Raw genomic sequence first — 25,499 nt, 5'->3', positions numbered from 1 at the left:
GGCACAGGCCAGAAGAACACACACCCATTGATAAACTGTTAATGTAGCAATACTCTGCATTTCATCAACATTTAAGTAAAGTGTATAACTGATGTTAATGTTTACATCATAAACAACAATAGAGTAATTCTGAAACAAACTAATTTCTTTAGTGCATAGCACCAGAAAATACTGAAGCAAAATGTGAATAATATATTTTAATGAAGTTATAAGTTATTTACCTCTAGACAGAGGCACATGTTGACAGCATGTTAGTAAGCATCAGAATAAAGAAACCTTATGTGACTGACATAACTCTGTCAAGGGTGTGTTGACTGTCATTGGGGCATGCTTAAAAATAACAACCAGGAGCAAATAGCATAGTGAAAGTGGTAGAAAATTTGAAGTTATTGAATAATATGGATTGAAATTTCCATAAAATTAAGAAATAAAACTGAAGTTTTAAAGTTCAGACATAATTTGTTAATAGTAATTGATATGCTGATATTTTCAAAGTACTTGTTACAGGAGTTTCATTAAATGAGAAACCAAAGTAACTTGATAACTCATCTCATTAGGAATGGGAATGACAGCTCTTGCATAACATTCTTATGTTATGTAAGAGCTGTCATTTCTTCATATTGCATGGAAGTTCTTTCTCTTATTGAAAAGAATGACTGAGAAAAACTAATAATTCAGTACAGGGAGTTGATGTAATTTATTTGCTGTTTATCCACTAACAGAGAACTTAGTGTTGAAAGTTTCTTGATTTTGCTGGGAGGGCAGTTTGATGGATTACCATGAAGTTTTCTTGGCTTTTTCTTATTTATTGAGTTTGTTAAATTTAGTAAAGCTCATTACTGGTGGTAATATTTGACCGATTAAATATTAAATTTATATGGATATACTTGGAATAATTTCTGACTTCAGCTGTAATAATTAAGATAGGAGTTCTTTGTATTGATTTGAACACATCTGAGATCAACAATAACATTTCCTAAGAATGAACCCGGTTAGCATTAGAGCATTTAAAAAAAATGGATACCAAAACCAAATAAGGGGAAATAATCATTTTCACCTTTATTACACTACACTGGCCTCATAGCCTTAGTTGCTTCAGTAAATTCTGAAAGAAATTACAACTGCCCAAGGCACAACAGGACTTTTCTTGTGTCCTATAGTTGATTGTATCAATCATTCTACACATAATTTACCAAACTATCTGTAAAGTTTTTGCTGCTGCCTACAGACCTTGTTCTACTTTTCTGGAGTTCTGTTCACATTTCAAAACATCTCCAGGTGCAAAATTCCAAAGTGATTTTGATGCACAATTCTACATATATTCTCCTCATTAAAATTTGAACTGTTCTGTTAAGATAAGAATTTCCTTTTAATATCATTATTCTGTTTGATTTCACTATCTAAGCACAGGGTGGAGAAGAAAAAAAAAAATTCATGCAAATTGAAGGGATGACTGAGTTTGCAATATCCCTAAACTCTCAGACTTCTTTTTGACAGATGTCAGTCAGGTCTCTACAAACTAATCTTTTCTCAACCTCAGCCCATCTGCTTCGTATCCAAGATAGACGGCACTTGTCTACGTAGAATTTAGAGTTGAAATTGAGTTTAACAGCTTTCTTCCTTCTTTCCTGGACATATGATGGTCACAGGATGGTACATCTAATTTTTAATCTACCATCCGGTACTTGAGTACAGGATGGTAAATTAAATTTCATTCTACACAAACCTATCTTTACAGGAAGATGCATCCAATAGAATTCTAATGATTTTTCTCAGAAACTTGGCATCATTAAAACCTCATCAGGCCTAATAGTGTCTTTGTCCTTAAGAAAATTGCTCTTGTAAGAATTAGACCACATCAAAATCTTATAGCCATTATATAAATATATAATGATTATAATTAGTCTGTAGTTTAGTGTAGCTTAAGATACTACTATGATCCTTGTCCCATACATAAAAAGAACCTCTGAACATATATCAAGAATATTTAAGAATTCAATACCCACCTTCTCTTTTAGATTTGCCAGAACATTGTGTAACTTTTGCTTCCTATTAAGGTTATTTCTTTAATAGAATATTAAGATTATTAAGATATTTCCTTGAGTAGTCAACCCAGCTTAAACAAAAAATGTGGCAGTTGTCATCAAAAATAACAATATTTAATTTCTTAACTGTAAATAATTAAGGGATGAATTTACTTATGTTGAAAATGTTATTTGAGGGCAAAAATTTTGGTCTAGTTTTGAGACCATTAACAGTATTTTCTCTTTAGAGAAAATAAAATAGAATAACAGTTTAAAAGTTTAACATTTGTCATAATATATGATGTTAAATTCAAGAGTTAGAGTTTGATCTCTAACCATTAGAATTCAAAGAACATAAGAACAAAATTTTTAAAAAAAACTTTTTTATCTTCTCAGTCACATTGTATTTGTATAGATGCTAGTCAATCTCTTTTATTTAATTAGATTCCTAAAACTGAAAAACAGTTGTAGAAACTTTCTCTGTTGGGTTAAGTATATTGTTTATATATACTTAAAATTATATTCTTGTTTTAAACCTTTACCCAAGCATAAGCAAACAAAGTTTGTGGGTGAAGTGTTTTCACGACTAGTCCACTTGTATATAGAGCCTGTTGACTTCACGTCACTTGCCTCAAAGGGTCACTACCCAGACTAGTTTTGATCTTTATTGAGTTCTCATCCATGAGAACTAAACCAAGGAAGATACCAGGGTTAACTTATGCATATGCTTGGGTATAGGGTTAAAACAAGAATGTTTCTTTACAAGTAAAACATACATTGTAACCAGTCAGAAAAACATTTCACAGCTAAGGTTAAATCATTGCAGAAGTCATGAAATACTGAGGCAATTGATGTGGCAGCCTCTATATAAAGTAGACTAGTTGTGAAAATACTTCACACACACACACATACTTTGTTTTGCTTACACATAGGTTAAGGATCTAAACAATGTTTCTTGTGAAGTATAATATATTAGAAACAGCTGTATTTTATAATCCAACATACTACTACTATTTCCACTGCAATTTTATCTCCTGATGATTAAGTAATGGTTTGCAGAATGTCCTCTGAATCTTTACAAAAGATTTTTGTAATAATCAAGGAATGTCATATTCAGTTATTGATGAACAAAGATAATCCCTTCGTTTCCTATCCCAACACTAAGAACTACTTGATAATATTTAGACAGACTGGTTAAGACTTTAGTGCTAAGGGTTTCGATTTTGCCATTACTCCAAAGATAATGCCCATTATGGATTTTATATTAAATATGAACATAGGCTTTGATATTTCCTCATACTGTTTGCAAGTAGAATCTGTTTTAAAGCTACATATGTTTTCATTCAAATATGTATCTCCTTGGCCTAATTTAAGTAGAAATTAAATTTTGGCTCTGTCATCTCTTAAGCATAAAAATAGCCATAAAAAGATCTGAAAAGAACATGCTGTAGTTATACAGGATGAAACAATTATTTCAGGAAGCTTAACATTTTACTTTGTGATCATTGTATGTACCAGTGCACCTCTAGAATGCACCTTGCACAGTTACAAATAAAATCAGTTGAGTTTAAGAGAATGCCTAGACTATATGGGCTTCCAAAAATTCAGAAAGTAATTCTTTTAAGACATATAATGGATTCTAGTGGCTGTACAACTAACAAATGTTCAATACATTTGTCTAAAGTTCTTTTTTTCTTTTATTGGAGATTTTCAGAATTACATTGTTACTGACAAAGCTTTCAATTACATTTGATATTGTTTCACTCTTTTCACTCACTGATACATTGGAGTTATTGTATAATGTGTTATTTCCTTGAAATATAAAATTATTTATTTTGCTGTAAGGTATTTTTCTTGGCAAAATAAACCATACAAACAAATCAATTGAACTGCAGTGGATTTACCTGTTTCTCTTACCTTAGCCAACTACTATGTGGAACATTTAAAAAAGCATGTGCTTAACACTCTCCTCAGCTTCTTGTAGGGTTTTGATATGTTGACATTTTGATAGTTTTGGAGGTCTTCATCTGAGCTCAGTGTTTTTTTTTTTTTTTTTTTTTTTTTTTTTTTTTTTTTTTTTTTTTCATAAAATTAATTTACTCCACCTAAGAATTAATTTATCCTTGAAATAGATGATAATAAGAAGCTTCTATTCCTGACATTGATGCTTATCATCATCTGATCTGCCTCAGAAGTCAATCAATCATCAAAACATTAGTACACTGTACATACAACTTATGCATTATCTTCTATAAACAGAACTATTTATTCTTTAATGATTACCTCTCCAGCATCACAAAAATGATAATGACTGCATACATTTAGAAGTGCATTTAAACATTATTCATATATTTAATGAACATTCTTTTTTGCTTAATATATATCTATTTTAAGTATATTATATTCATTTTCAGTGGTTATTGATTCTGGATCACGCTATGAAGTAGCCTATCCAAGTGGAATTTCACACTTTTTAGAAAAGTTAGCCTTTGGGGTAAGTATTATTAAGTAAAAGATTCAAAATAACAGGCAGGTGTAATCTTCTAAATTATTCAGCATTTTTGCAATTTTATAGGCTAAATGAAATTTTATACCTTACATATGTTTGCTAGATAACTATTTCAAGAAATAAAAGTGTCATTGACTGTGATTGTTGATTGCGATATCTTCAGACTGGTTTGGGGCATGAGTATACGGGATATTTGAAAGGAAGTAATCACCATTTAGTTTTATGAAAGATGAATTCAATGTCGTATTGAAAAGAAAAGTTTGTAATAAAGTTTTAAAAATAATCAGTTAAGCAGCTTCCAGAGGTGAACAAGTATACAAATATTATTGGAGAAAAAACATGTTTTGAAGAAGAACAAAATGTTGGAAACTTAGTGGCAGACTCAGAAGAAAATGTGTTGAAGTTGCTTACAAAGATAGAAAAATCTAAACTCCAGAACTAATTTCAGTATGTTCACTTAAACAGCACCAAACTTCCCAACTTTTGAAGTTTGATGCTGTTATAATTGCCTTCGAAATACAAGATCTGACCATATTGGAGGGTTTACAGATAACAAACTAATTTGGAGGAAAATTGTCAATAGGAAGTTAGTAATAATGCAAACTTTCATGCAGTTGTAATGTCCTGTACCATCCTTGAAGGTACGTAACAGATATAATTTCAATATTGTTTTAAAAATCAATGTAGCAAAAGTGTTAAGAAGGCTTGCACATTTCTTTTAGAGATTCTTGATTAGATATTTTAGTATTTGTAAATCATGAACTGACAGTCTCCTGAACTAGAGCATATATATATATATATTTTTTTTTTAAATTTTATTTTTGAAACATTAAATGACTATAAGCCAAGAGATAAAAATAAAAACACTATTTTATTTAAAATAAACCATACAATTACTTCCTAGTTTCATCTTCTTAGAAGATTTAAAAAAATCTAAAGATTAAAACATTGCTGGTATTTCTCTCATATTATGCACCCGATGAAGTCTTCTAAGACGATGAAACTAGTTGTTTGGTTTATTTTAAATAAAATAATGTTTCTATTTTTATCCCTTGGCTTATAGTCATTTAATCTGTTTAAATATGTCTTCTTCAGCTGATTATATGACCCATAAATGAAATGCAAGATCTGTAGCACATCTCTGCCAAGTGTTACAAGGGTAAGAAGAAATTTGTTGACATGTTTTATTTTTTTTTTAATGGTTCAAAGTTGTAGTCTTTGTGGAAGGCAGGAATGGAGGCTGTTTCAGGAAACAAATGTAGATAGAATGAAAGAGTTTTTTTTTTGTTGAAAGTTTATTTTTCACTTGGTTAGACTATAATAAATTTAGCTTAATCCTTTATCCAAGTGTGAGCAAACGAAGTTTGCACCTGAAAGTATCTTCAGGACTGGGGTAAGGTGGTACAACACCGGGAAACTCGTTGCAAAGGTGGAGCAAGCTAACATCACTCCTATCTCAGTATCTCAGATATGTATAATGTTATGCATTAAGGGAAGGGTCACTACCCAGACTAGTTTTGACCTTTATTGAGGTCTCTTCAGTGGGAGCCAGGCCCAAGTGGAGATACCAGGCAGAAGCATTAGCAAGGTCGTCCCTTCCCTTAATGCATAACATTATACATATCCGCAAGGAGATGTGTTTTGCATTATGGGAGATACTGAGATAGGAGTGATGTTAGCTTGCTCCACCTTTGCAACGAGTTGTCCGGTGTTGTACCACCTTACCCCAGTCCTGAAGATACTTTCAGGTACAAACGTTGTTTGCTCACACTTGGATAAAGGATAAAACTAAATTTATTATAGTCTAACCAAGCGAAAAATAAACTTTCAACATCTTTCTCTAAATCCACAGTAATTTAATAAAAAGGTGGCACACCGTTTGGCAACTCCTATAGGTGGAGATGACCTTGCTAATGCTTCTGCCTGGTATCTCCACTTGGGCCTGGCTCCCACTGAAGAGACCTCAATAAAGGTCAAAACGTCTGGGTAGTGACCCTTCCCTTAATGCATAACATTATACATATCCGCAAGGAGATGTGTTTTGCATTATGGGAGATACTGAGATAGGAGTGATGTTAGCTTGCTCTACCTTTGCAACGAGTTGCCGGTGTTGTACCACCTTACCCCAGTCCTGAAGATATTTTCAGGTGCAAACTTTATTTACTCACACTTGGATAAAGGATTAAACTAAATTTATTTTAGAATGAAAGAGTAGGAGGAGAAGTTGGTTCATTAAGTTTGAAGATAAGTGGTGGATGGTTGACCAGCAGATGCTCTTGTTTTTACAGTCTATGTAAAAGGCATTTTTTAATTCATAGTGTAGCAGTTTATTCAATCTTCCTTAATGTGGTAGGCTAAGTGGCTTGTCACAGCCAACCAAGGCTTTATAGAAACTTAATTAATGTTATAATAGGGCAGTTAAACCTGTCAGTCCCATGCATGCTCTGGTCAGTATCTCCTACAGGATGAACGACACGAGTTTCTGAGAGGAAAGAACCATGCCACCTCTAAGAGGAATACTTCTACTGAGTGTTCCATAGAGGATTTATACAAGATACTCGAGAAAAGACTATGAAGAAATTGCAGAAGAGCATAAATTATCAACTTTAAATTAGAGCATTTATTATGGTTGGCCGAGTGGATAGTACACCCGCTTTCCAGCCAATAATCACAGACTTGAATCCCACTGTGGACATGAATGCTTGAGGTTTTTTTTTATTAAAAAAAATTATAAGAGTACGTAGTTTTTACTTTCTTCAAAGTAATATCCTAGTACAGTCGACAGTTCATGTGCCATGCGATATTTGAATTCCTTTTTATGTGATGATCCACAAAATGTTTTCCAACACTAATAAGTGGTCATTTGAAATTTTTTATAAATCATAAGATTTGCCAGTTTTTAATAGTTCATATATATTTTAATTATTGAATGGATTGGAAAATTATTTTTATTAAAATCAATATTAAACTTAAATATCCAGATTTTTTTCACTTTCAGTATTTAAAAATTATTATTATACTTTCAATGCTGGAAACTACCTCAATACCATTGGTTCTCTGAAAAACTTTGCCTCCAGCAAGCTACCAGGGAGGGTGCAGAGAAGACACTTTCCAAGCTTTCTTCTTACTTACCATATACAAAGGACACACTATCAACTCCCTCCTTACTAGGTGTCTATCAAATACCCTGCTCTTGTCATCTTTGTTGCTTTGGACAGACCTGGCTGTTCTGCTTTGATTAGAATCCAAGAACATCAAGACTATATTGCATTTTTGGAATCTAACAAGTCTGGCTTTGTTTCTCAGGCTTTTAAACTAGGCTTCTTTGGAATGAGACACATTCTTATTCCAGCAGGTTCAAATTTGACTATCTCAACCTTAACCAAACTGACTTTATGCCAATCTCTAAGTTTTGGGGAAGTGATTACTATTAATTGTTTGTAATTTTTTTTATCTGCGCAAACTTTTACAGTTGTTCCTTTGAACTCTAATAGTATAATCCTCTCAACTCAGCTGCGACCAAGACACGAGCTAGTAAACACATGCAATGTAACTAACGCTTATGATTCGTGTTTTGAATGTAGTTACTACATGTGTAAGCCATATTAAACATGTTCCCTTAAAACAGTTGCCTTACTAAATATCTATACTTGTACAGTATATAATAAATTTACAAATGCACATATTGCATCTTTTTACTTCCTAACACCTAATAGTACAAAAAGGCTTTGAAGACATTGGTCTTTCATAAGCATGGTGATATGGTTGTTATACTGAGTGAAGACGATCAACAGTTAAAAAATTTTTGCAAATATCCATACCATAGTCCCATTAAACATAGTCTCTATGTGAAAAATTGGATGCCTTACCCGATCAGTCATGAGGCTTGGTACTGATGTGTATTATGTTTTATCATAATTTAGCATATTCATCCTGGCTAACATTACTAGATAAGTTATCATTAATTCACAGACAAAACTATAATTTTGGGTCTGTAGACTTTGCTTGCAATGGCCTAACCTCTTTCTCATCCTACCCATCTACATTGTAGAATATTACAGTATGGCCACATTTTTATTTTCTTGTGGCACATTTTGTTATTCTAAAAAATGGCATCAGTTATCAGTTTGATATATTACTATATAATAAATATTGAACAGTTAATGGAGATATCTGATTATGGTACTTCCTGCGCAATCATGAATCAGCCCAGCAGATGAATGATCTGCTGGGCTGATTTAATAGTTTGTTTAGCTAGCAGTTATAATTTTCTCCAATGCAATCAGCTATCATTATAGCAAACACTATTATAACAAACTCATTTACTACAAAGATAATCAGCCGAAAGGCTATTTTACCGGCGAATTTGTTGATTGAGCAGGAGATGGTAAATCCCGTTTTATTTTATAGCCGGGTACGAAACTCGGGTCGAAATCCATCGACATCCATAGAGTTTCAATGCCGAAAAAACTATCGGCAGAACCAAGTGTAAATGATCACTTGGGTAGTACAACACCAGGGCAACTCCATGCAAAGGTGGAGCAAGCTCCGTCACTGACTTTAGTATTCTCTCATAATGTAAAATCCAGCTCCTAAGAGATGTATAAATACTGTTTTACATTATGAGAAGAGGTCACTACCCAGACCGGTTTCAACCTTTTTTTGAGGTCTCATCAGTGAGTAGGTAGACCTGGAATATCAAGGTTTTAAGTGAACCGAAACTTACATACCTCTACTGTGTTGTACTACCCAAGTGATCATTTACACTTGGTTCTGCCGATAGTTTTTTTCGGCATTGAAACTCTATGGATGTCGATAGATTTCGACCCGAGTTTCATACCCGGGTATGAAATAAAACGGGATTTACCATCTCCCGCTCAATCAAACTCGTTTACTGTAATAAACTATTGAGAAATTATAACTAAATCCTTGTAGACACACACATGCACTGCTGTTGACAAAGAAATGCACTCTAGCAAATTACTCATTATAATGAATTATTCTATGGCCCCACAATGCTACTTGCTTTTTTTTTCCCTTGTGCTAAGATTGATTAAATATTAATTAACCAAGTTTTTTTCACTTTATGTTTTCATTTAATTTCTTTTCATTCTGATTCTCACATTAGAAGAGGTATTATTTCTAGATTGTGTCAAACCATTATAGATATCAGAGAGCCAAAATCCCTGTATAGTGAAGAGTAAGGTTTGGGTTTTTAACAGTATTAGACTCATCAGCTTCATATGGAATAAAAATTTTACTAGTTCAGACTAATGGAGCAAACAGTTCAAATTATAAAAATTATGTAATTTTTTTAATTCTTAGATCATAAAAGCATGCAAATTTATTCACAGTTCAGTAACATATTAAGTATAAACACACATGCCCATTTATTTCAAAAATAAGGATTAGATAGCTGGGAAACTCTAGGGGCAAGACATTGAACTTTTTCAGGCTTCTTTAAGCTTCCGATAAGCATGCTGTCGTTTCACACCAGGCAGTGAAATTCATATATCATCTAAAGATATTCACAATGATCAATGTCCACAGTGAAATTTGAATCCTCAGCCTGTTGAATGATGTAGAAAGAGAATTTCCCCCTAATTGTTTTTTCAATTGGGAGGGGTACATATATATAAATAGCATGGATGTTTCTCATTAAATTCATCAGCTATTTAGGCACAATTTTTAGTGAAGATGGTAAATTCAATTTGGAAATGGACAGCAGAATTAGCAAAGCTGGTATGATTGGAAGTCAACTGAATAAATTTATATGGAACCAATATCAAACCAATTTTAGCTTAGAGCTGGGTTAGAAATAACTCTTATATCTCTGGTCTCCAGTCTTTGATGAAGAATTTTATTTCTAACCCAGCTCTCAGATCCATAAGATAAAATTGGTTTGAACACTGTCTTGTATATAGCTAGTTTAGTGTTTTGACTAATCTCTCTCTCATATAAATTTATTCAGTGGACTGAACAGATGGCATTAATTGCAGTTTCGTATTAAAAACGAGGATATTAGGAATGAACTTGACATTGTTAGCAGAACTAATCTCAGGTGGTATGATCACTTAAATAGAATGAGAGAGAGGAAAGATTAGCTAAAATGTTTTTTGCCAGGATGGCAGAAAAAAGACCCAGAGGAAGACCAAGATGTAGGTGGATTGATACAGTAAAAAGTGTCTTTGAAGCTAGAAATATAAGATCTGATAATATTGGTGGAATGTTGACAGATAACAGACAAATCGGAGGAAAATTGTTGTTAGGAAGTTAGTAATGGTGTAACTTTTCATGTAGTACTATCATAAGATCCTGTACTTCCCCTGAGGGTATATATCTGCCTCAATAGCAAAGTCCATAAGAGTGATGTCCTATAAATGGAAAATATTTGGATTTTAATCCTCTCTAGGACATGAAGAACATTTATAAGAGCCATTGACCAATTTCATATAGGGGCGGAAAGGTTTGCCTCATAATGGGCCATAGAGCTTAATATGTTAAGGGAATAAAAGTGATAACATAAGAAATTTGACATTTTAAAGGAAGGCATTAATAAATAACTTGGTTTGGGGTGGGGAGAACTAGTTATGATATGTTGTAATAATCATTAGGATGGCGATTCTCTGTAACACATACACACAAAACTTGGTACCGATCATAGTGCAACATAAAGGCAGCTCCTACATGTTAATCATCAGTAATTAACAAGTTAGTCATGACTGAAACTTGTTGTATTACACTAGATTGTGTTGAATGTAAATTTTTTTGTCTAACAGAGATAATTAAAAACTTGAATCTTACAGTGAAATTTTATCTTACAAACAACTTACAAACATAGTTGTTTGTATCATCTCTTTGTTGTCTGCTTTATGAGGAAGAAATTTTTAAGTATGAATTTGACGATAAACTCATGAAGAAAAGTTTACTTTTATAGTTTAGTCAACTCTCACTATATGAAACTTATAATGATTATAGGAGTCATTTATTATAGTAGATTGTTATAGTGAATTTTCCTTAGAATAGCATCATGTCTATGTGACTTTACTGGGGACTTTTTAGTAGTTTGGTATAAGCAGAGCTTTTTTTTCATCCGGAACGCATTCTGGTAAACTTTTCGGGACCATTCTGGCTGAAAAAAAGCCAATATGTATATGCTTTTTTCAGCCAGAACGGTCCATAACACGTTCCTGTAAACTTTTCCGGACCGTTCCGGCTGAAAAAAAGCTCTGGGTATTAGAAGTTCGTTATAATGGTGTTTTCTATAGTGAAAGTTAACTGTAACATGTTTAAAAAAGTTAAGTCGTATTAATATATTAATGTTTGTTTTATACTGTTAAATATTTCAGACTTTTAATTAATGATATACTTTTAATTTTCTTTTCTTTGTTTAGTCTACATCTCAGTTTGCAGATAAGGATGCTATACTTCAAGAACTTGAACGGCATAGTGGTATATGTGACTGTCAAGGTTCAAGGTTTGTAGCTAAAAGATATTTTTAGGTAAATAGATTTGCCTAGAAGTGAACAAAGTTGTGAACTGTACAGTTATTCACAGGATGTAATATAAGGTGTGTATGTCATCAACATAAATTTTAGGGAAATTAAGCTTCTGTGTGTTTGAATGTGTCTCTTTTTAACAACAAGCTTATATTAGTTTAGTGGTTAATACTTTCTTGCACATTCATAATAGAAATACCCTAACAGAACATCGAATTATGACTAGCATCTTTATCATGTTGAGCTGTTTTTTTTTTCCATGAATAATGTCTTGTTCCATAGCATTGATTTCACCAAATGATGAGATGATATCAGTGCATGCATATCTGTAGCTATGATGTGATGTCATTAGCATGTTCCAGAATATCCTGCAGATGTTCATTTTGATTGAGATCAGTTCATTAACAGATCTCAACCCACATCAGCTATAAAAAGGGTATGATCACCTTGAAGCATTCGCAGTGTTGACCTGGTGACATAGTTCATTATCTAAAATAAGGTGCAGAATCAATTATTGCCAGCTGCTAGTGTAGACCTTACTAGTCATGTACTAGTCACCGTGCTGGATGGATCTTTATTTTGAATGACCATACCTCATAAATATACCTTTTGCTGCCCTGGCTGGCTGAGTAGTTAATGTGTCTACTCTTCGACTAACAGGCTGTGGGTTCATCTTTTAATGGTGGGCATGGATATTTGTGATTGTCTTTAGGTGGGAGATAATTTTCACCACCCATTGAGATCATCATCCCATTTATTGGATTTGGGGAGGGGGGGGGGTTAAGTGGTTTGAAAAGTTCTGTTTGGTCTAGAGACTAAACAGAACTTTTCAAGCCGCTTAGCAGAATTTCTGGATTGTGCCAAAAATAAAGTCCTAAGCCTACCCACAGTACTAATGTGCTGCTATAGGTTTACAACCTTCCATGGTTGGGAAAAAAAAAAAAAAATCTCATACCATGATCATGCTTCTTCTGTTTGGATGGTGGAAACCATGCATAAAGAAGCTGTTGATTTCCACCTATGCATAATGCAGTAGGACCTGTGACTGACTTGCTATTGACAGCACAGCATTTGATTTCAGTGATAACCTTAAGTAAAGGATGTCTTGTGGACCTTCAGCTCTGGAATACTGTTCAAGTATTCCAGAGCTGAAGTGACGTGTTGTCATTTGGGATAGTGTTCCTGCACTTTGTTGTATTTCAGCAACATATATAGTAATGTCATCTGCAAGTTTGTAGTGGCTGTATCCCTCATCACACATCCACTTTCATTCTGCTTTACAGATTAATTAGTGGGAAATGATTTTTCCTGTTTGATGTCATTCTGTGTACAGGTATAACGCAGTACTTATACAGCAGGATTTCGATATAACGTGGTCTACAGATTTTGTAGTAACCCTTGTTCAGTGTGGTACTTATATAACGCGGTTTGATAAAAACACGGTCTACAAATTGTAGTAACCCGTTATCTTTTCATATATTTTTTCACCACATGACTTAAAAATCAATTTTATCTTTGTTAAATATGTGTCTGCCCGTATCGCACATATAGTTATAAGTAGCGAATTTATGTTAGGGGAAATACCCTTTAGCACACATACGTCAATTGTTTACCGTATAAAGTGTTTATTGTTGAAAGTTGTCTTCATTTTCTGTCAGGAAAGCACATTAAAAATCATAAGTGTGTTAATCTTAAGCCAAGCACTTTATTTTCTGTTGAGTTACATACAATATGTAATGCTTTTTTATGCAAAAATTTTATTTTTTATAGTAATGGCCACTTAGAGGGCTTTTGTGATATGGTTGAAAAAGAAATTAGTGAATTAATTGATGGGGAAATAGATTTAAATGAGGAGGAATTGGTACAATTAACAGATGATGTCGAACCAAATGGTGGGAAAGTTCTGCCAAAGATTCTGATTGTGATAAATCCATTAAAGAATTCAGTTTAAAAAAATCAGCAGAAGTATTGGACTTAGTAAGAAAGTTAGGAAGTTATTTTATGGATAATGATCCCTCAAAGGAGTGCTCCGGAAAATTCACGAGACAATTGGATATTTATTTAGCTTCATATTATGAACTTAATAAAAAAAAATGCAGCATAGTGGTAAGCAAAGCCTTATTACTGATTTCTTGATAACTAAACTAGCCGAAGTATGCAATGAGAATTATACAAATGATGTCCAAGAGATTTCAAGTGATGATGACATCCGGCCACTCATAAATAAAGAACATCTATAAAATGTGAGTTTTGAAGACAGTGATAACGATTAAAATATGCACTTTATTTTATTTTGTCTAAAACATTTCTGCATTATGGACAATGAAGTTTACATACAATTTGTATTTTTATAAGTTTATACTTATAAAAAACTTATAAACTTTATGTTATGTTATATCTTGTATTTTGAGTCATAGTTTATATGTTTTCTTAACTTACATGAATTACCTGAATTAAATAAAAATATTTTTTGTTGGATATGTCATTGTTTATATAATTTAAAAAAAAACGATTTCGGAACATAACCCTACGTTTTCTATGTGATCTGAGTCTCGCATAATGTGATTCATTCATATAACGCGACATTTCTGTGGGACCTAACATCTGCGTTTTACGAGGGTTACCTGTATATCTTAACTATTCTGGGCTGTGTGTAGTAATAAGGCATGGTATATCATAGATGAAAGCATCTGTGATAATACCAAAAAACAAATTCTAATGCTGTCATACAGTGAGTATAATGTGGGTTGTAATTTAGTGTTATGTCAGATATTGGGGTTTGTGCCTCCTTGTAGATTATGTTGCAGTATTTGAAAATAAATTTGCCATTATTTTATTCTAGTCATCAAGGTGCATAGTTAAGCTTGACACATTCTGTTAAAGAATGACAACAAAACAAATTATGAATACAGTCCTAATATGTAAATATATACTAGACTTTTGGATCTTAACTTGTTCTTCTTCTTCCTTTTTCCCTTTTTTACCTTGCAGTTTTCTATTCATTTAACTGCAACCAGAAACAAGTATAAGGTGGTTAGCCCTATGCCTCCCAGTGTATCCTATGTCTGTAGAAGCATTGAGTTCTCAAGGCCAGTTTGCCTGTTTATGGGATGAAAAACCCTGCAGTCCATGCTCAAAACTGGCTAACTTGACTATGTCTGAAAAAGATTCTAAGCTCCTTGCATCGAACCCAGGATACTTTCCCAGGCATGTTATGGTTGTGAAGCACATAGCCACTCAGCTAACCGTGCAGACCTCTTAACTTGTTTTTCTGTCTTCAGTATTAGATTCATTATTTATATCCTAATGATGCTGTAGAGATTATGACAGAATATTGGTAATAAATCCAGTTATTCCCATCTGCACTATTTTAGTGTACTAATTTTTCAAAGAATTTTTAAGATTTTTTTTATAAGGTAGTTTATTTTTATTTTTTATTTTCTTAAGGGATACCATTATTTATGCAGCTTCTGCTGATTCCAGAGGTCTGGAACCTGTTGTTAATCTCTTATCTGAAGCAGTATTAAGACCGAAAATTTCTACTGATGAGGTAATATATTTCTTATATGTCAAACATTTATGTAAATACCTTTTTATATATTATTTTTATTTAACGTATGGGAAAACTCTTTTAAATTGGAACATAATCAAGACATAATTTGAGATTACTGGATTTTTATAATTGCAAATGGCTGCTTTTGCTTGGTTCCTATTTCCAAAAATAGGAACCAAAAAATCAGTGTGTAACTACTGACCTATCATTATCTCTAGAGTGGTGATGGAGATTTTTGAGAAGTTGATAAGAACTCACATACAGAAATGGGTCGACAGACAAGCTATATTTGCAAGCAACAGCATGGATTTATTAAAGGAAGGTCATGTTTTAGCAATTTTCTTATATTTAATAAGTGTTAATTCTGAGTTGGATAAAGGGAATGATACTGTTTGATTTTGTTAAGGCATTTGATAGGATATCAATGAAAGGCTGTTGCATAAACTAGAGAATATGGGTTTGGAATATAAACTCTTGACTTGGATAAGTGGATGGTTGACAACCAGTTTCAAAAAATGTGGGAAGTTTTTCCCACTTGGTTAGACTATAAATTATATATTTAGTTTAATCCTTGATCCAAGTGTAAGCAAACAAAGTTTGCGTCTGAAGTGCCTCCAGGACTGGGGCAACTTGTGGCAAAGGTGGACAAGTTCTCATCACTTTCCTTATTATCCCATAATGCAAAGCACATCTCCTTGTGGAAATGTATAATGCTATGCATTATAGGAAGGGTCACTACCCAGACTGGTTTGACCTTTATTGAGGTCTCTTCAGTGGGAGCCAGACCCAGAGGTGATACTCATATTTCCATATGCCAGTTGCCAAAGTTGCATAGCATTATACATGTCTGCAAGGAGATGTGCTTTGCATTATGGGATACTAAGGAAAGTGATGAGAACTTAGTCCACCTTTTCCACGAGTTGTCCCAGTCCTGAAGATACTTCAGGCGCAAACTTTGTTTGCTTACACTTGGATAAAGGATTAAACTAAATATATAAGTTATAGGTTTCAAAAAAGTGGTATATGGTGGGTGTGAATCTGCCAGATTTAAGATCACCAGTAGTGTATCCCAGGGATCAGTCCTTGCACCATTGTTGTTCAATCTTATACATTAATGACATCAGGAAGGATTAACAAAGATGTTCAGTTGTTTTGCTGATGATGATGATGCAAAGATAGGCAGAACAATCAGGGATGCTGCTGATGTCTCCAGCACTTACAGAATAATTTGAATAGGCTGGAAAGTTGGGCAGATGATAATAACTATGTGTTTGATGTTAGTAAGTGTAAAGTTATGCACTTTGGCACAATGAGATTTCCAGTGGCATATTATATTAGTGGGGTTTGTGCTTTAAGAGACTGATAAAGCTTGAGATTTTGGTGTTATGGTGGATAGGAATTTGAAGTTCAAAGGTCAATTAGCAAAAATTGCAAATACAACTCAGAGAATAATTGCAATGTTGAAATGGACTTTGACATGTAAGCATCGTTTGGCCTCTTTTACAAGGCCTGGACAGAGGGTATAAAGAAGCTGTGGAAAGAGTGCAGGGAAGAGTTACACAGATTATATTGGGATTATGGAATGTAGATTATGAGGACACATTGAGAGTATATGGATGATATGATAGATAGAGGTCTCTAAAATTCTGAATGGGTGTTATAGAATATTATCTGATAGAATTTGTTCTTATTATGGAAAGTGCAGAGACAGAGAGAGAAAACACAGGGCATCCATGAAAGTTAAGTTTGTGTGTGGTTAGAAAATTGGGTAAAAGCTAGTTTTTTCTCTCACAGAGTGAGTGAATCGAACAGTTTGACTGTGAAGTGGTGGGTACATCTAGTGTGAATGAGCCTAAGGGAAAGTAGTATGACAGCTGGTTTGGGTGACGAATAACCTGGATGAGTCATGACTCCATGGAGGTCTAAGATGATAATAATATTGTAACACTGATATTAGTGCATTTTGATAACTGATTTTGAATACTTTTAATTTATAGTTGATTCTCGCTATAGAAAACTCAGCGATACAAATAGTGTGTTATGGTAAATTTCCTTGTAAAGAACAGTGTACCTTTCGCCTTTTGTTACAATGAGTGAGTTGTTATAATTTTTTGGCATAGAGAAAGTTTATTGTAGTTTTGTATTATTTTATTGTATTATTGTATTTACTGCAGTTCAGAAAACCAAGAAAGTCTGTTTTCTGAACTGCAGTTGTTTTCCTCTTCATCATTGTTTGAAATTTCTATGCTTTGCTTTAGTATACTAATGCTTCTCATATGTAAACTATTTATGTAAATCACAAAGTTGAACACCACTTATGATTTAATTAGCTTTTTTCACAATATCTGTTTACTTCAGTCACTGCCGATTCATGATAGATTGCCTACATTATTCTGCAAAAACACTGATCAAATGAAACTGATCCATGGTTTATAAAGTGCTTATAAGAAAACTAGAAAAAAAATTTAATGCTAATCCAGCCATGAACAGCTGTATGCTTACATCCTTTCGTGGTTGGATTGGCATTTAGAGAACAAGCAAGCTTGCTTTTTTATCTTTAACCATTTCATGAATCCAGTAATGGTCTCATACTAGATGGTGAAATTAGTCTATCATTTAAGACATTCACAAAACATCCATGTGCTAATGTGAAATTTGTACCTACTCGACCAACCAGACCAGCATTTAGATATACAATTTACTCACTTATATAGCACTGTATAAAAAACTGGTGGATTGCAGGAATGGTTTGTTATAGTGAGTAGTTGCTATAGTGAATTTCCTTTCAAGATTGCATTGTAAACTTGGGACTTTTCTGTAGTTTGTTATAGTCAGTGAGTGATTTTTTTATAATGGTATTTGTTATAATGAAAGGTTATAATAAATGGTATTCTGTAAATCCAAAAAATCTAAATCATCATCATCATCATTGGCTCAACAGTCCCAGATGGGCCAAAGCCTTCTGGCGAAATCTTCCTCTGAAGATTTCACCAGCTATCTTTTATTTCTGGCTTTGGCATGCCAGTTTTTCTCATTTATGGCTTGAAAATCCTTTTCAGTGACAGCTTCTCATCGTAATCTTGGTCTTACTTGTTTTCACCTTCCTTGGGGTTTTGCAAGAAATAATTTTTTTTACAAGATTGTTATCATTCATCCTTATGAGATGTGCAGTCCAGTTAAAACTATTAATTTTAAGAAATTTGATTGTCTGGTTATTTAAAATATCTATGAGTTCAGAGTTGAAGTGTCTTCTCCACTGATCATATTCCTTAATACCACCAAGGATGCTCCTGAGTATTTTTCTTTCAAAGACAGCAATTTGCTTTTCCTTGTTCTTTGTCAATGTCCAGGTTTTTGAACCATATGTCAACACAGGGCGAATCAGTTTTATAGAGCAGGAAATTATTATTTCTGGATATAAACCGTGATTCCATTATTTTCCTAAGATACAGAAACTTTTATTAGCAACGATAATTCTTTTTTGTACTTCTGGTGGAATTTTATTTTGGCAGTTCAATTCATATCCCAAGTAGATAAAGCTATGGACACTTTCAAATGTATATGATCCTATTTCAATAAAGGGCAGATTGTTGTGGTATTTGTTTCTGGTGCCATGCATATGTTAAGTTTTATCTTGATTTATTTTCAGATGCAAATTTTTTGTAGCAGCCTCAAGGGCAAGAAAGGCTTCCTTAAGATCATTGATTGTCCTTGCAACTAAATCAATGTCGTCTGCATAGGCAAAGATTTGTACAGATTTATAGAAGATGTTTCCTTCTGTATTAATTCCTGGGTCTCTTATGACTTTTTCTAGGGAGATATTAAATAGTAAACATGATAAGGAATCTCCTTGATGAACTTCATTTTTTATGCAACTGCATTGCTTCAAGAAGCTTATTCTTATTAATGCTGTCGAAGGCGTCTCTGAAGTCTACAAATAAACGAGTATCAATACCATATTCAGTAGTCTTTTCAAGTATCTGTTTTAAACTAAATAATCAACTGTAGATTTTCACTTACGAGAGCCACATTGATAATCCTCATTTTGTTGATCAACATATGGCAATAACCTTTCAAAAAGTATATATTTGAAAACATTTTATATGATGTGCAGAAGAGGCTAATACCTCTACAGTTAGAACAAAGCATGGGATTTCCTTTCTTTAGTATTGGACAAATAATGCTTATGTTCCAATCTAATAGAAGTTTTTCTGTTTACCAAATTTTAATTTTTAATTCATGTAACTTTTTAAGTAATTCAGACCCATAGTTTTTTTAGCAAAGTTATACCATCAAGTTCAGGTGCTTTGTTGGTTTTGAGTTTTTTGATGGCAACCTTTACTTCATCTACAGATTGTGCCTGTTCATTAGGTTCTTTATCTATGTTAGGTATATTAAAATCTAACAAGAGTTAGATTTTAAGCTTCTTCATTCAATAGGTCATTAAAATATTCTGTCCATCTACTAAGTATAGGTTATTTATCACTAATAATTTCACCACCTTTACCTCTACAGAGAATTAATCTAGGTTTAAAGTCTCTTTAACTGGAATTGATTTTTTGATAGAATGCTCTGCATTTGTTAATCCCCTCTAAGATGTTCAATATCTTTAAAAAAAATTTCTTCTTGTATAACTGTTTTTTTAGCCGGTGGAGCTTCTTTTCTAGCTGTAAAATGTTCATCAGATGCAGTTCTGGTGTTTCTTTGAAGCATCTTTTTATTTGTGGCCATGGCACATCCTTCATCAAATCAATCTTTATTCCAGGTTTTTTTTTTTTTCAATTTACCTAAGACAGAACTTGCAACTTTAAGTATATTTGTTTTCAGCAGACCAAGATTCTTTCAAAGAACTAACATCTAGTTTCAGACAGTGATTTTTCAAGTAAGATCTTATACTCATTTTTGTATATATCATCTTTCAATTTTTCACAGTCAAATTTCTTGGCGTTCTTTTTTGGCATGAGAAATCTTTCCACATAATTTGACTACAATTATGGGGTTTTGCAAGAAATGTAAGTAATGATCAGAGTAAATGTTCACCCCTCTACAAGTTCTTATATCTAACAGGTCAGTTGCATCAATTAAAATGTGATCAATTTGATTTTGAGCGTTTCCATCCGGTGACCTCCAAGTTGCTTTATGAATGTTCTTATGCTGAAAAAGAAAGGTACTGCCAATTACCATAGCGTGTGAAGTAGCATAATCTACAAGCCTTGCTCCATTATTGTTGGTAACTTTGTGTAGGCTATATTTGTCAACAACTGGTTGAAATTCAGCCTCTTTTCCCACTTTAGCATTCAAGTCTCTGACTATCTTAATATCACTAGCTAGGCAGCTACCAAAAAGTCTGTCCAAGTCTTCATAAAATATTTCTTTTTCATCATCATCCTTCTCTTCAGTTTGTGCATGTGCACAAATAATACTATAATTAAAGAACTTTCCTCTAAATTTTAATTTTACATAGTCTGGGTGACTGGGCTTTAAAATCCATTACAAGATGTTTAATTTTTTTATTCACAATATATCCAGTTCCTTCAACATGCTTTTTTGTATGACAACTATAAAATAGTATATAATTTCTTCTTTCTAAAGAACCCTGTCCATCTAACTTATTGAATCGCAATTACGTCAATCCTATACTTGTCAAGTTATTGCATCAACAACTGCAGGGCCTTTGGTATAAAGAAAGAAACAACATTCCAGCTTCTGAGTCTCAAATCCTTGCATCGTTTGCCAGATCGTTTCTGTAAAATCAGCCATACTATCTTCTTTGGACTTCTCAACATGCAAATTTTCACTGGGTGGGGTTGTTAGCTCCACACCCAATCCCAACCTGTAGGATCAGCCCTCCAAATTCATGTCCCCTGGAGGCAGGGTGGCCCATCTATACCTCCAGGCACTAGGTACCCATTTTAGTCGCCTCTTATGACATGCATGGGCTACATTGGGATTATTCTTCAACCCCAATCACCGCACGTGGCAAACAATCTAAATACAGAACTTTAGTCTACTACAGAATTATCACATTTTGAAATGAATTCCATTTTGAAATATTATCTTATTGAATGACATTGATCATTTTATGTAGATTACACCCTTGCTGATCAACAGGCTTATTAACATTGTTGCATTACTTCTATAACATTTCCTGTGAGGTACAAAATCCATCCCAGTTGTCTATCAAACCCTTTCCTCCAACAAGTTCACCCCTATAGCTTCTGCCACTTGCAGTACAGAAGGATTCTAATTTCCCACTCATGAGTAAGAAAACCACTTTTAACCTTATTACTCTTCTATGTAAATTTGATAATTATTGTCATCTTTGACTGTTACTGTATGCAGTAAATTCCCTGTCATGTTGACTTTTTTATATATAATTTTGGTGACTTATTTGCACTCTTTCTTTGGGAATATTGAAGCACAGATTTACATATTGTAATCCAAGGTGGGAAAATAAAATGCAGTTAAAACTTCGTTATCTTCATTAATTGTCATTGTTTTGCTTAATAGTCATATGCCACTGAATTGCCTTAACATGTTTTATCAATGTAAATGTAAGCTGTATTAAGCTCTATCTACAGTTTTCTTAGTTTTTTTTACATTATCACAGCCTTCTGTTACTCATTGATATGAAAACCAGTTCTCATTCTATGCTGATCAATGTGTTATATTTGAAGCTGCAATTGACAGATTAATGCTATATCTTTTTTTTTCTTTATCCTGTCTTAGGAAATATTCAAATTTCCTCAAAACATTTATGCCACTATTATTATTCAGTCTATACACATCTTCCCATTCCTAACATTTCAAACACCATACTTTTGTTATATATGAAATAAAAATGGATCATGAACTGAAGTTAAAAATGAAATCATAACACTGCTTTGATGTTAAAAAGATGGTAAAATAACCTGTCCTTTAACAAATTCCTACTATATGCCAATAGAATTAATAGCATTCTGACTGTTTTTCCTTCTTTATTAACTGCTGTCTAACCTTGCCCTTTATCTTACCCTTAACCATTACACTTAAAATAAGTGTTCTTTTCTGGATTGACAGAAGAAAATTTTGCTACAAGAAATGAACAAAATAATATGTTCATATGATAACATAAGAAATTTTCAAAATTCATTTGGCTTATATATGTTTATTAAAAAATAATGAATGGTTAACTGCTTATTCAGTAATATGCAATTTACCACACAACATTATGATTTCATAATGTTGTGTAATACTTAGAGCATCAAACATGTACAGTTTGTCATTTTATCAACTTTTACTTTTCTGTAGATTTGACTGCATTCTTGTTTTGCGTAGGATTGTTTAGAGATGAGCATATTTTGAAGAGTATTATATGTTAATTATAACTGATTTTAGAACTTTTAGAGATTATTATATATTGCTACAATGCAGTGAGTGTTTTGCATATTTTTGACACTGGACGCAACAATGATGTTTTCCTATTGAGGTGTGTTAATTATTTCAAAAATTATTGTTTATTTCAAAAAAAGAGGAAAAAACCTTGTTTAATGTTATAAATATTATGGGTGTGGTTTTTAATTGTTTGCATTTTGTTTAAAAAAATAATTGGAGTTTAATGCCATTCGGTATATGAGAAGATAGCCAGAAAATTTAGTGGAACTTGCAAAAATATTGAGGGTTGTCAGACATTTCCACAATAAAATGTATTAACATAAATAAAAAAAAAAAATAAAAAATGCCCATTAGAAAATATTCTGGTGAATTGTTAGCATCCAGGAATGCGTTAGCAGAGCTAATCTCAGGTGGTATGGTCACTTAAACAGAATGGGCGAGGAAAGATTAGCCAAACAAGTGTTCTCTGCCAGGTTGGCAGGAAAACGACCCAGAGGAAGACCAAGATATAGGTGGATTGATATGGTAAAAAGTGCCTTAGAATAGAAGATAGATATATAAATATAAGATCTGACAATGTTGTAGTTTTGACAGGTAACAGATTGATTTGGCAGAAAATAGTAGGTAGGAAGTTAGTAATGATGTAAGTTTTTCATGTAGTACTATCTTATCCTGTACACCCCTTGAGGGTACATGGCAGGAATTTGATGATGATAAAAATCTGGCCTAAATAGCTGAAATGTTGTACTTGTTCTATAATTTCTCTATGGAGCATGTAATTGACATTTTCTCTATTTCTGCATATTTTCATAATTTTTAGTTTTGTTTGCTGATTAATTTTCATAGCAAATTGCAGTTTGCCTTAAATTTGAAAAGAATTTCACTTCTGCTGAAAATTACAGAAGATAACCTATTTATAGAAGATGCTGTAAATTAAAGATATTGTTCACTTATCTCTGGAAAAAGCCCATAGAATTTCTACAATTCATAAAACTGGGTATTGCAGGCCTTTTTCGTCAGCACATACATTGGTGAAAATGGATTTTCAGTATCCCTGTAATAGAATGTAAACACTGAAATGATTTTGTTGCTTTCCATAATAGGAAACTTCTCTTGAAATTGACTTCAAGCATAGATGAACTATATTTGTGTATGCATGATCTGAATTCTTGCTTAATTTGAACGTTAATTTAGCTGTTGGGTTGTTTTCATAACCATTTTGCATGCATTTCCAGGAATATGTAAACACATGTTATGATTATTACTAGTTTTGAGCAGATTTTGAGAATTTTTTTCATCCATTATGGATTGAGAAAGGCTCTTCTGAGAAAAATATCTGATTTTTTGAAAAGTCATTCTTTTGACCATAACTCTGATTCCTGTGCACTATTCATATTTTAAGTACTATATTCATTCCACCTTTCCTGCTCATCTTCCTTATTTGAAATGCTAAGTTTTCTTCCATTTCATTTACTATATGGACAGATATAGAACCACAGCAGTGTCAAGGAAGCAGAATATAAGATTTACAGAAGTTATTCAGTTTAGTTAGCCTTGGAAGAGGTATTGTAGATTTATTTATTGAGAGTATAGCTTCAGTTTGCTTAAGGTAAAGAGCTGAGTTGAGTATTTTCAATTTTGCTATCAGGTTTAATGCCACTTTTCTTCATAAATGACCTGTATAGATGGTGAATAACGGCAGTGATAACATGCACCCTTGGCTTGTACTTTATTGTACATCAAACCCACTTCATGTACATTCATCACTTCTGATTGCTGACTTACAGTTTAAGTATAGGCTATATACCGGGTGATCCAAAAGTAACAGAAAAAGTAAAAATTCAATAATTTGAAAAGTATAGACAGTAGCACGATGTCGTTTTCACAGAAATGTGCAGAAAGACATGGGATTTTTTTAATAATGAAAAAATTTATTGCCAGAATAGTTACATTTGTCACCAACAGGTGGCACTGTAGTGGTCCTGGAACTGCTGCCTGTCGCTATTTAAACCGTGAGGTACGTAAATTTCAGATGTAGTGAATACTGAAGTTAAACTTTCATCATTTAGCATTTATTACCGAAGTTAAACAATTCTGCCAAGTTGAGGCATGTTATCGTTACGAGATAAAGCACTTTTAGTTAAGTGTATTATCAGAACTCCGAATTTGCAAGTGAGGCTTTGTGCACCTATCGTTCGATGGGGTATTAGAAGTGGGAAGGGGCCGATTTTTTTTTTCCTCACTGATAGCTATGATGAAAAGGTTTGAGGATATGACACTGGCAGTTTAGAAGCACGTGCAAGAAATGGGAGACCCAAAAAAACTATTGCAGTTGTGCATGAGACCGACACACAATCGGCAGCTTCTGCACATGGGGAATGCAGTGCGCGTGAAATTTCAAGACGAACTAGCATTTCGTATGGGACTGTGTGGCAATCACTCAGGATCATCCTCAAGAGATATCCTTACAAAATCTAACACGTACAGGAACTGAAACCAACCGATTTCAAGAGACGTCATGAATTTGCAAATTGGGATTT

General features: G+C 33.2%; 1 protein-coding gene across 1 annotated transcript in view; it reads left to right on the top strand.

Moving 5' to 3' along the window:
- The window catches only part of LOC150092279 (mitochondrial-processing peptidase subunit alpha), a 98,760-nt gene that overhangs the window by 19,059 nt on the left and 54,202 nt on the right, over positions 1 to 25,499 (top strand). Inside the window, exons 3-5 of the mRNA XM_090414945.1 lie at positions 4,439 to 4,518; positions 11,928 to 12,010; positions 15,480 to 15,582. Of these exons, the coding sequence (XP_090271071.1) occupies positions 4,439 to 4,518; positions 11,928 to 12,010; positions 15,480 to 15,582 (266 nt within the window). The remainder of the gene's footprint in view (positions 1 to 4,438; positions 4,519 to 11,927; positions 12,011 to 15,479; positions 15,583 to 25,499) is intronic.

This window comes from Typopeltis vanoorti, chromosome 26 (genome assembly GCF_054136105.1).
Source record: "Typopeltis vanoorti isolate ZY-2024b chromosome 26, IOZ_Tvanoo_1.0, whole genome shotgun sequence".
Lineage (NCBI taxonomy): Eukaryota > Metazoa > Arthropoda > Arachnida > Uropygi > Thelyphonidae > Typopeltis > Typopeltis vanoorti.
Note: the sequence above shows the minus strand (reverse complement) of the source record. Positions and strands in the feature narration are given on the sequence as shown.